The sequence below is a fragment of the Pyxicephalus adspersus genome, chromosome 2 (genome assembly GCF_032062135.1).
Source record: "Pyxicephalus adspersus chromosome 2, UCB_Pads_2.0, whole genome shotgun sequence".
NCBI lineage: Eukaryota > Metazoa > Chordata > Amphibia > Anura > Pyxicephalidae > Pyxicephalus > Pyxicephalus adspersus.
The window spans coordinates 32,544,401-32,557,248 of NC_092859.1; the positions used below are offsets into that span (position 1 = coordinate 32,544,401).

A 12,848-nucleotide genomic window follows, 5' to 3' on the forward strand; every position below is an offset into this window, starting at 1 on the left:
GCAGGCAGAGCAGAGCAGGAAGCAGGCAGGGCAGAGCAGGGAGCAGGCAGGGTAATGTCAGCACATGAATGAAACTGTCAGGTAAAGTTTCATAGCAGTGCAGCAGCTGTCAGTATTGCGGGGCGGGGCTAAGAGTGTCAGTTCTGTATGCTGGCTTGGATTGGTCAGTGTATAGGTGGAGGGGAGGAGCAAAGAAGTGTGAGTGTAGTAGGTGTGGCGAAGCAGAGAAGATCGCTTGTAATGGGCAGGACAAATTGGGGAAGGCCCAATGCCGGGTGTAGTGGGCGGGGCATATGTTGTCCCTCCTCTCCCGCCCCCTTTCCCTTCGCATGCTCAGAGCCGCAGTCCAGGCAGCATGGCTGAGCCGGGCACCGATCGCCAGGATGAGGGATTTTCGCACTTTGTGGCTCTGCACCAAGCCGCCCTCAGCGCCTCCGGGGTGCCACAAATGTACTGGAGGAATCTGTATCACAAGCTGGAGGGGGAGGTATGGGGAGCCGGGCTGTGCTCGGGAATGTTGGCAGAGTGTGGGGTGTCATGAGCTGGCACTGTCATTTCTGGGGGTCATCAGAGGCGGGCGGAGTCTGTTATGTAACCAATCAGTGGTAATGGGTTCATAAGGAAGTGTTTGTACAACCAATAAGGAGAGCAGCCTGGGGTGACAACACTTCTGCTCTATACATAGTGACTGTTGTCACCATAGGACAAGATGTATGTAAGGCAGGAGAACATAAAACATGAAAAAATAAAATGCTTTCAGATGTGTTGGGAGTACAATTTCCCCATTGGTGTGGTGAGAAACAGCTGTGTGCCTGGCTTCTGGAGCCTATGATGTACATCCAGGGCCGCCATTAGGAGGGGTCAAGGGGTACTTCTGTACCAGCCCCGTATCACAACATCTTCGAATATTGCAGTACTGGATCTTTTAGACTTGGGGAAAGGGGCCCAGAATTGTCTGATGGTAGCCCTGTGTATATCAGCCACCCCTGTGTTGGTGGAGTGACCCTTTAGGTGAACTTTAATATAGGACCTACGGTGGATGGAGTGCATGGCAGAATTAAATAGAAGTCCTCAGATTTGTAATAAGATCTTGTAGGTTGTCATTGCAGATCTTTGGCTGTTTTTGACCCAGAACAAACATTCAGATTGTGAATCTTTATTTTTATCTTTGTTCCAGGTTAGTAAGTAAGAAATACTTAGAAGCCAGAGACAGCCAGGCAAGTGGCCTTTTCTGTCAGCAGTGACAGCCCCTGTTTGGTGTCATTTTCCAGCCCCCGCCAATGGAAGGGGAATGGAGAATGTCGCTGGTGCATCAGTCAGAGACCTGCAGATCTGATATATGGAGTCCTGTAAGAGTTGGACTGTGACACAAATATAATTACATTATAGATTGCAATATATAAAACTCCCCGTGTCGGAGTTCTGTCTTAAGTCACATGACTAACGCTCTATTGTTGAGTAAACTTGTATCACCCCAGGTATGTTTTCCCTAAGCTTACAGCCGTGCCCTGGCATGTTATACCAGCCCTCACCCTTGGCAAAGGTTTCCCTATTAAGCTCCACCTAGGAGATTGGCATTCATAGGTTCTGTATGAGCTGCTCCTTTATTTTCTTAAAGTGACTCGTACGGTAAGGAAAATAAATAGATTGTACAGGTAGCACTGTGCAGCATTTTCTTTTACCTTTCTAGAAATCTCCCAATGCTGAGTAATGTGCTGGAGCCCCTCCATACAATAACGTTTGGAAGTCTGTGTATGCCTAGGGCTTGCCATAACGTTCTCCTCTGACTGCCTATGGGGGAGATGTCTCCATTGGAAGACTTTTCAATGATCTTAAGCATAACCTTCAGTCTTCTACAGTTCTATCGGCTCCTCGCCTGTGATAAAATAGCTTACTTAGATTTTGCTGCACACAAGGAGATTCTCAGTGTGTGCATTAGAAGCTGCAGCAGTCCAGATAGAGCCTCATTTCTTGGCTGATGATCATTCAACCTTTTACTCCACAGCCCAACTGTTCCTGGCCTGTTCCTGTGTTCATTGGGTTTCGGTGTTATAGAGCTGGTCAATGAGATGCAAAAATTAACTTTTATGTAAGTTGCTTAACTTAAAACTGAGCAAATCGAAATCTGCAAGTATGGATTGGCTCAGTTTTAAGTCATTGCTGTTTGCTTGTAATTTGCATGAAACTCAGAGTTTATGTATCTCGTTGTCCACCTCTGCTTTCAATCATGTAAGCTTGGCATGACATGTGGACATTATCTAGGGCAGTTTGCATGCCTAGGAACACCAAGTCATCCAGACTGACACCCGCCCATTAAGACATTTTAATATTTACAGAACACTTCTCAAGAGCCAACCCGCTGCTTGTTAGAAGTACTGAGACAGGGTGCTGTCATCTTTTCAGGAAGCTATGTACAGCACTTTGCTCTTCCCACTGACCATGATCTGTCTGCGTTGCATACCGCAGGGTTTCTCGACCAGCTTTCCTCCAGAGGTTGCTAGAAGTTCCCTGAGCAATTTGGGCCTTTTGGGTCAGTTTAGCTGATCTTTTTATCAATGTGTATGGGTGACATTCTTCCTGATAGCCAGTAATATAAGGGACATTCTTCCTACTGACCACCACTGTAATGTGTGATTTGTGTGTATAGTAATAACAGGGGTTCCCCGAAGGCCTGAAAGTATACAAGGGTTCCCCCATGTTGAGAAGATCAAGAAACCCTCCCATAGAGAACCAATGCTGATGGCAGTGATCCCTAAATAAAGGGGAAGGTTGGGGTCCATGGAAGATAAAATATTACCAGATTAAACATTAACTTATAATTGGTGGATTTTTTCCCTTCGTTTTTCTCCCAGTGACTTTTTTGCTCAGGACAAATTATAACATTCATTTTTTATGCCAAAACCAGAAGGAAAGATTTCTGATAAAGTTATACTTTGTATTTCTCAGTAAGCCCTATTGAATGATCGCTGCTTCTCTCCTCACCCCTAATGTCTGTCTCCTAGATCTTTGATGCCGGAGAAATGTTCGGGATAATGCAGGTGGAGGAAGCTGAGGAAGAAGATGAAGAAGAGGAAAGGATGGAGATTGAGAGAGAACAAAAAAAGAGACTGAACCCAGGCAATGAGGCCACCTTCAAAGTCATCGTCACCAATGAAAATGGACTAAAAGCTTCAGATCCCAACAGGTTTGCTGTGGCTTCATTATATGGTGATGAACCTATTTTATTATTACAGAAACCAATTTTGATGCTGATTGAAATACTTGTGTGTAAACAAATAGAAAGTTTTGTATATGTTGTTTATATATATTATAAAGTATATATTTTTTTCATTATATTCAAACTGGGTCCCAGGTTTGAATCTCGGCCAGGAAACTATCTGCATGGAGTTTGCAGGTTCTCCCCGTGTCTGTGTGGGTTTTCTCTGGGTGCTCCGGTTTCCTCCCACATTCCATAAACATTCAATTAGGTTAATTGGCTTCCCCTAAAAATTGACTTTGGACTGTATTAATGACATATGAGTATGGTAGGGACATTGTGAGACTATAAGGGACAGCTATAACATGACTATGGACTTTGTACAGCGCTACGTAACATGGAGGCGCTATATATTAATAAGTCAGGTACCGGTCATTTCTATTCATATTCCCTGGCTTGCCATGATATTATATATTACAAGCTGGCTGGTGTTAGAAAGGCTGGGCGTCCTATCACTACATCTTGGCCATATTTGCTGTACAGTCCCTTTCCTTTTACCAGTACGGCACATCCACAACTTCCCTTCACTCTTCAACACTTTTGTTTTCTTCAACCTGTAACCTGTTATGGCTACCAATGTTCCAATCCCCCTCTGCTTTTCCCTATGATCTACACCCTCCATTTATCTTGTCCCATCACTGCCCATCACTCTCGCTTCTTCAACCTGCTACCAATACTGTTCTTATCCTTCCCCGCCAAGTCTGCCTTATCTTCCTTGTGCTGCATGTTCACATGTCTCCTTGCTCATTCACTGGTACACATCACCCTGTATCCCTAACACACACCTCACCTGCCCATCCCTATCTTCCCCTATTCTCTTTGTACACATTCTATTCTTGCTTGCTGGAGATGGTTGCAATTTTAAAATACATGTATACTTTATATCCTGCCAAAAGATTTGTGATTCTGTTCAGGCAGTTTTGATAGAACATGCCTCAACCATACTGCTTAGCCAGACAAGAGACGCCCTTATTTGTTAGCTCTTTGCAGTATCCTTTGTCATCTCTCTCCAGAGCTTGTTACACAATGAATCAGCACCCAACCTCTGTGAAAGGTGACCTAGGAAGCAGGAAAGCTGAACCAGAAATGAATAGAATGTGATCTGTTCATGCCAGGAGCTTAGCACTTGTAGTTTTCAGAACAGAGTTCCCCAGGCATTCACATTGGGCCAGAAAGTACCTAAATGTAAAATATCTCCAGCACAGAATGTGGAAGGAAATCTCTCCAAAATATGCACCAAATAACCTTTTCCTACCTTTTCTTTACATAGATGTTTACGAATGCAAAAACATTTACACATTACAAAAATATTTTTTTAAACTTCTCCACCTTTTACCATTAAAACCAGCGCTGTAGCTCCAACTTTAGTGAAGCTGAAATAGGAGAATGTCTTCCTAAAAAAAACAGCACATTTTCCCATTTAGCCTGCGGTTATGCTTTTGCCAATTTTATTGTATCTGGCTACTTTACTTCGATGACAGACAAGGGCAGGTGTCTTTTTGTTTTGTATGAGATTGCTATGTAGGAGAGGCCAGAACCATTCAGCATCCTGGAGTTCTGTCCTACAATTGTTTTTTAAGCTTTTCACTCTTGTACACACTTCAGTTCTGTTGCTCCGAAGGAAACACATTTACAAAATGCATTGTTTCATATATGTTAGTCTTGTAGATCTGTGTTTTTGGATTTAGAATATCCTCTGCTAGTCTTGGTCCTGATGTTTGTTACGATCTTTCAGCATTTTCCTCATTGACCACGCATGGACGTACCGAGTGGAGCGTGCTCGTCAGCAGCTAATGGAGGTTCCCGGGCTCCTTCACCGAATGGCCAACCTTATGGGGATCGAGTTCCATGGAGAGGTTCCAGATGAGGGGGTAGTGGAAGAGGTTCTCAAAGAGATGTGGAAGTATAACCAGACATACCAGCTATCTCATGGGGTAAGCAGCAAATTCTCTGGAAAAAAAAGACTGCTGTTAGCTTTCAGTTCTTCACATGAAACTTGTGCATCTTGTATGAAGTGCACAATGTAGAAGCTCACATTGGAGGTATAGCCCAATATTCAGATGACATGTAATTCATGATTTGTTTAACCCCTTCCTCCATGTGGTTTTCCAGAGTTCTATGGGAAGATCGGCCAAGGTACATAGGCCCTTGGTATTAGTCTCCACTGGCTTGCAGCTAACCTCAGTGCTTCAGTTTTATACATTTTTGAATACAACCTGAAGGCCTGAAAAAGTAGAGACCATAGACCTTAAAAATGAGACATGAGGTTTGTGTGAAGGTCAACAATGCTAACCTTCTTCTGGAAATCCTGGTTGCCTGAGTGTTGTGTTGACTCTTTGACTTTAAAACTTTGAGTCATCTTCCTAAAAAGATTGACCCGTTTAATATGTATGTAAAGCCCAAACTGTATTTTGGGTTTGTCTTGATGACCATTTTGTCCTGTACATAAAATGTTAAACTGGGTCAGGTATTGTCGCCTAAACAGGGTAACATTTACCTGATAATCCATAGTGGGACACAGAGATGTGTTACTGTTGGGTTATATGACCACCTCCAGAAAGACTTGATACTGGCAATAAAATAAAATGTAACTTGTAGTCCAGGATAACCCAATGCTTCTCCTAGGATACCTCATTTTGTTTGTTTGCTCATGCTATTGCTTGCTACATAGGCATCCTGAAAGTAGGAGGAGGTTATATTGGCTGCAAGTTTTTGTTTCCAGCGTTCAATCCTCCTAGAGGTGGCATCATCACCCACTAGTTATCTTTGCAGTGTCCCTCAAGGGACGTCAAGAAAAAAAAGTTTTACAAAAATTCTGTTTGGCTTTACATGAACTTATGAAATGTTTATTGGATGTTTGTAAATGTAATTATTTTCATCAATCTTTAGTCTGCAGAAGAAAAGGTTCCAGTCTGGTACATTATGGACGAATTTGGGTCTAGAATTCAGCATTCAGAGGAGCCAACGGTTGGGACAGCCCCTTTTTACTACATCCCTCATCAGCTGGCCTACACTTTATTGTGGCCCCTTCAAGATATAAGCAATGGAGGTATGTACTTATCAGCCCATAAGTCTTATGTTTAGTGCAGACAGTGGCAGTAATGTGAAAAGATCAGATGCTAAATGACTGATTCATATACTTTCTATACTTGCCTTGAGTGCTTGTCTACCTATAAGTATGAGCCTGAACTGTTTTCTGAAAAGAGAAATAATAGTGGTTTGGAAGTCATTTTTATTGTAAAGTTTTAATGTGAAAACTTAATTTTTTTGGTAATATAGGGTAGAGGTTTAGAAACCCCTTGCAGATTTGCTCTATCAGAGGGATTTACCTTTACTCCCAGGCTTGCGGACAATATGGAAGAGAGAGGCTGGAGCAAGAGAGGGAAAGATCATCTGCCAAGACAGATAGAACTATAAACTGGCAAAATGAAGACATACCTATACGATGAAGTCGCAAAAAGTTGAAAATAATCTTGGCAGACTAAAACAAATTGATTGAAGTTATTTATTATTATTGGGAAACTATGACACAGGATTCACATATTGTTCATTATTTTAGAAGAACACAACAGCAAGTATTTTGGACATGCTGGCTCTCCCTAGTTTAGCTTGAGCTACTGATCTCTGGTAATAATAGTCTATAGGAGCGCTTCACCTTCTGGTTAAAGTATATCTAATTTAAATGTGCAGAGTGTAATATCTGATTTATAATTTTTAAAACTTTTTTTTTTGTTGTTTCTTGACATAAAAGTTATACAAAACGTTTCCTTTATTACAGAGGAGGTTTCCCGCGATTATGCTTTTGGGGAGACGGATCCCTTAATACGGAGCTGTCTCCTTCATCCATGGCAGCCAGTGGATCTTTCCCACGTTAACCCCCAAACCCCGGAGCCAACAGAAACTTATTATCAGGTGAGATTGTACTGCTGCTTTTACTTTTAATGTCATCCCTAAATTTATTTTTCAATGTGTTTTGAAATCATTCTTCACTGTTTGGAGTTTATGAAAGCAGTTTCTTAAAACATTTTTTGCAAGGTTTCTTACTCAGAGATCAATCCAGTAACAGCATTTTCTCATGCATTCTGACAATGCAAATCCACTGCCTCACTGGTAGCAGGATTTCTGAGTTAGGAAAAATTGTAGTAAATGTACAAAAATAATTTACTTCGGAAATCCCTCCAATCAAGCTAGAAAATACATTTCTGGTTTCCATTAGCAGTAAAGGGGATCTTCCTGAGCATCCATATGGTAGCCATCACTGCCTACTGTGTAGCTGAAATGCAAGCTTTTTATTATTTTCATTGCTTTTCTGCTTGGAAATTCATTGACCTGGAGCAAGTACACTGCTTGGAAGTAATAAAGCGCAGATAAGACTGACCACCATGGGGCTTCTATATACCAAGTCGTCAGTGGCAGCTCCTGTTTTTTTTTTTTTCTGGAAGGTGCCCTTATTGTTGTTCTTGCCCATGCAATATCTGAACCTTTTATGTATGTATTATTACTGTTTGCTTTGAACATTCTACATAACCTTATTTGTTTCATTTTAGTCTATTTTTTGTGAAAATAAAGAAACCCTGCCTAACCCTGTGGAGCCTCCGATTCATGACAAGAATAAAATCTTCAAGTACGTAACTGACTCTCTTATGGTTACACATATGTTTGTCTTACAATAGGCTACTAGGAATTGGATGCACATAACCTGGGCACCTGGGTCACAGGATAACATTGATGGTGGCATCAGCGTTTGGGTCTTGAAGCAGGTAGAGCTGCCCAGCAATGGTCCGTGCCTTCTTTTATATGGTGGCCATCATTCAGATTAACAGTGTGATAAAGCACATTCTTCCACCTTGTGCACAGCATATAGACTCCCTTTCCTCTTGTTTTCTATGTCTTATCTTGTCAGATATGTTTATCAATCCATTACATTTTGCACGGTAATTGTAAACTGTTATATTGATAACATTTGTATAAGTGGAATTCAGCATACAGATCTCAATCTTCCCTCTGTGCAGGATCTACACAGATATGCAGCAGGTTCTGAACGCTGTTGACCATCCACGCTTTGTGTTTACAAATGATGAGAAGGAAGCAGACATACTGGTCAATTTCTCTCACATCAAAGATTACAAGTGAGTAAAGCACAGCCATTATAAATGGGTCTCTGTATTCATATGTCTGCAGGGAGCTGCATCTGCTGTGCAGTTTATGTGCCGTTCTCCATGTTGGCGTTTTTAATTTGATTTGTTCTGTTTCCATCAGAACCCTGAGCACTGAGAGGCCTCACGTCCTGCTGAACCAATTTCCATGTGAAAATCTGTTGACGGTTAAGGATTGCCTGGCATCAGTTTCACGAAGGGTTGGGGGTACTGAGGGCCCAAAATGGCTTCCTCGTACTTTTAACCTGAAGACCGAATTGCCACAGTTTATCAGTTACTTTAAACAGCGTGAGCAACGGTAAGAAGATTCATATTTATTAGCGAAATTAATTCATAATAAACCCACTGCATATAATGGAGTCTTACAGCTGCACTCTTTTTTTACTCTCATATCTTATGAGAAAATCTATGGACAGAACAGTAGGCTACTTCCAGCACAGAAAAACTTTTAGGTATTGTATGAAATTAAAAAATCACTTTTATTAAATATACCATAAAAAAAATATACCACAAAAACCATAAAAAATGGGAGTAACAGAAGTAAATACACTGTATCCTTTAACAAAGTTTTTACAAACGTGTATCAGGAATCAAGGAGACAGAGAAGTTTGGTCTCAGCTCGACGTGTTTCGCCCATATGGTCTTATTCAGGGGATAAATAGAGACCATTACATTACAGTGTTGATAGTATGCCCAATCAAGAGTAAAAGCAATATATCAATAGTTGGATGTAGACCCAAATAAAGGAATATTGAGGTGCTTTTATGGGTTCAGACAGCAATAATTGTTGGGGGTCTCACTGACTCATGTATCATGGGAACATTCATTAAGGTTGTTGAAGAAAATATTCCTTATAGAAAGGGTTCAAGAAGGGTAGAGTTACACAATCAATGTCAATGGAGGTCTGGATAAGTTATACATTGATAGAGGAAGACAAAATGAAAGGATGAAACCTAACGTGGATCATTTGATATAGAGAATGTCTCCCGATTCCAGTACTCGAATTCAGCTTCAGTTGGGAGGACATGTACTTCGAATAGGGGGATTTTTTATATGTCCAAGGAGTATAGGAGTAGTGAGCCAGGTGCCAGGTTACCTCTGTTACTCTCATGTATTTATGTTTTTATAATTCTTGTATATTTAATAAAAGTGATTTTTTAATTTCATAATTTCACAATACCTAAAGGTTTTTCTGTGCCGCAAGTAGCCTATTGTTCTGTCCTTACATTTTCCCATAAATTATCCCTACTCGGACATTAAGGCACATTAATCAAATTGAGTGAGTTATATCAGCTTACATTACTATTAGGAGGTTGAGGTATTTGTTCCCAATCTACTCTCATCTTCATTGAGCTTCTCATTGTCCCTACAGCGGAGAAGACAATCACTGGATCTGCAAGCCATGGAACTTGGCAAGGAGCTTGGACACCCATGTCACTACCAACTTGTCTTATATCATACGCCAGAGAGAGAGCACGCCAAAGGTTGGTGCAGCACAAAATCACCAGCTCGCTCTGACATAAATGATCTTACACCTCTTTCTCTATTGTAACCAATCCAACCAATCTCATACTTTCAGAATAGGTTGAATTATTCTGATTGTTTGCTTTGTCTACAGCCACTTTACTGCAGTGATCAATGCACAGTATGTTTAGGATAACTGGTTATAAAGAGGCAATGAACTCTGGACACTCTGCCTAAAAGGCAAATAGCATAGAACTGGTCACCAGTATTACCTGTGATCCCCCATGGGCTTACCATGTGTTTGTATAGGGGTGCCCATCTTGGTAGAGGCAGGGTTTTCCTACCTCGTGTCCGAGACAAACAGAACAGCAGCACCATAGTGACAATAACAAATCTGGTGAGACTTGCCGTCTAAGGCCCCAGACCCTAAGATATTATACTGCAGATACAAAGCTTTGAGGCTGTATACACTTCCTGTGCCTAGGCACACTCACTAACTAGGAAAAATACATGTAAAAATAAAAGGTGTAATTTTAATTCCACTGCCTAGACACAAATACAGTTTTTTCTGCAATGAAATCATAGTAATAAAGTCATAAAAAGTCATAAAAAGTAATCATTTTAGAATACAATCTTTGTATTTTCCTAATTTACAGGTTGTATCAAAGTACATTGAGAATCCTGTACTTTTCCATCGGGATGACGTTGGAATGGTGAAGTTTGACATCCGTTACGTGGTCCTTCTTCGTTCAGTGCGACCGCTCAAGTTGTATGCCTATGATGTGTTCTGGCTGCGCTTTGCCAATCGGTAGATATTCACGTTTGTACTTTAACCAATGAGATTCTCCTTTTGATCTGCTTGGTTCTTGATCTCAGGGACCACATGCATTCTGCTAGCACAATGTTTTCAACCCTTGCTGTTATTTATTAGTAGGTTGGATCTATAAAAAGATGGCCATGTCTATTCCTCCTTTATATATAATATAGTTAAAAAAATGTGTGTGTATATATATATATATATATATTATACTGTATTATGACTATACTATAATTATAGCATAACAAAGGGATTCAGCTGAGCTTTGATTTTTATCCTTTGCGCAACATTTAATTGTAAGTAAATTAACTTGTATTGTAATGTTTATACTTGGACTAAACCTCAAGCCTGTAGCCTTTGATCTTGATGCTGACATAACTATTATCTTGAACGTTCAAGGGTGACAAAACCCAACAACAAAAATCTAATACTGAATATGGCAGCTGCTCATTTCTTTGTGAAATTTTTCTTTTTTTTTTTCAGGCAATGAACATTTCTAGCATATCCACAAACACCTGTTGATCTTGCAAGAAAAGCAGATACGATTGTCCAATCTAGATGGCAACCATGGCCCCTTTCTTTGATAAAGTACAATGAGTGTTGTCACCCTAGAACAGGAAGTGTGTTATTGGCAGGTTCACCAGGTGAAAATAAAATCAACCAAACCTGAGAAAATTAAACAAATGCAGTCTCCACATCTAACTACTGGTAAACTGCAATGTGTTAATATTTGGCCCTTGGTTTGGATTCACTTTAAATCCCCATAAAATAAAACTTATCTGGTGTCCAAAGCATTGACTTTCCCAGACTTCCAGTTTGTGCCAGGATATGGCACTGTCTAATAATTGTAGTATAAGGCATTTGTGTTTGTGATAATGTCCTGGCCAATCTGGGCCTCTAGCTTTGAAGGTTTGCTTTCACTCACAGCACAAAATGGGGGTCAGAGTAATTCCAGACCATGTTTGATGTAATCTTGCTTAATTCTTACAGGCCATTCTCACTTGGTGATCTAGATGACTACGAGAAACATTTCACAGTTATGAATTATGCCCCAAGCGTACAACTTAAGCAGGTAAGTGGAATCCTGTCCATTCTTAATCAGACTGAAAACCCCCTGGAAGGAGTAGTTGTCTCATTTTTTGCTTCAAACTTTGGCCTGTTTGTCTTTTAGATCCATTGCGATGAATTTATCACCATGTTTGAGAAGCAGTATCCTGACTATCCATGGAAATCAATACAGGTTGGTACAAAGCAATGTAAGGTACCCATAGACCTGAAATAAACTGCAGGTTTAGAATACATACTTTAATTTTTAGCTGCAGTTCACAAAAAGGAAATCATGGAACTGAAAAGAGACAGAGATAAGACAATAAATTAAGAGACATGGAGGACCTCCAGCCACTAATCACATCTGTGAGCTTTGGAAGTTGTAGCCTTCCCGCAACTCTGCCCTATGTCCTGGGATTACAACTTTGAGGTGCTTGCTTCATAGTGGGTGCCCGGATGATGAACAGTGAGAGAGATAAGTGCATTTCAGTGCATTGATCTTCCCTGTAAGAAAAGCCTACTGCAGTGCTGGCCATATTAGAGACCTATTACAGTACAGTACAGTTTTTGCGGAGGTGATGTTAGATCTCTATTTGCTTCTTAAAGAGAACCTGGCACTGGCACTATGCAATCACATAAACATTTATGTTCTAAGTCACAATCCAATATATGTGGAAGCAACAGATAACAGATCATTACTTCATGATATAAGTGACCCTAAGTCTTAAAACATAACTGGTTGTTTAAAGCTATAATTACCATATCCTAAATGTAGCTACACTTACTGGAAGTCTTTCCTTCTACTGAAGCAAATATGGCCACACTTTTAAACTTTGTTAACAGTGCATCAGATACTTGATTAACCACCTGGTGTCTACATAACTACACTGATGTCTAGATTTCTGTTCCAAAAGCGTTACACTGTTTTTCATGAAATTTTGTTTTTTAAATTGTAGACTTGTAACTTACAGAAATATGTCCGAACAAGGGTCTAGTAGATATCATGAATATAAAAAATGTAAAAGACACAAAAATCAGCTTAAACAAGAATACATAAATAAATGAAAAATACTGAAAATGCGATAATTCGGTATACTGTATAGTAATA

General features: G+C 40.3%; 1 protein-coding gene across 1 annotated transcript in view; it reads left to right on the forward strand.

Moving 5' to 3' along the window:
* The first annotated feature begins 307 nt into the window (after positions 1 to 307).
* TTLL12 (tubulin tyrosine ligase like 12) overlaps positions 308 to 12,848 on the forward strand; it is an 18,392-nt gene continuing 5,851 nt past the window's right edge. The window contains exons 1-12 of the mRNA XM_072400306.1: positions 308 to 487; positions 3,003 to 3,184; positions 4,992 to 5,190; positions 6,146 to 6,305; positions 7,035 to 7,168; positions 7,804 to 7,880; positions 8,269 to 8,385; positions 8,516 to 8,710; positions 9,785 to 9,896; positions 10,533 to 10,684; positions 11,684 to 11,765; positions 11,865 to 11,933. Of these exons, the coding sequence (XP_072256407.1) occupies positions 356 to 487; positions 3,003 to 3,184; positions 4,992 to 5,190; positions 6,146 to 6,305; positions 7,035 to 7,168; positions 7,804 to 7,880; positions 8,269 to 8,385; positions 8,516 to 8,710; positions 9,785 to 9,896; positions 10,533 to 10,684; positions 11,684 to 11,765; positions 11,865 to 11,933 (1,611 nt within the window). The 5' untranslated portion in view covers positions 308 to 355. The remainder of the gene's footprint in view (positions 488 to 3,002; positions 3,185 to 4,991; positions 5,191 to 6,145; positions 6,306 to 7,034; positions 7,169 to 7,803; positions 7,881 to 8,268; positions 8,386 to 8,515; positions 8,711 to 9,784; positions 9,897 to 10,532; positions 10,685 to 11,683; positions 11,766 to 11,864; positions 11,934 to 12,848) is intronic.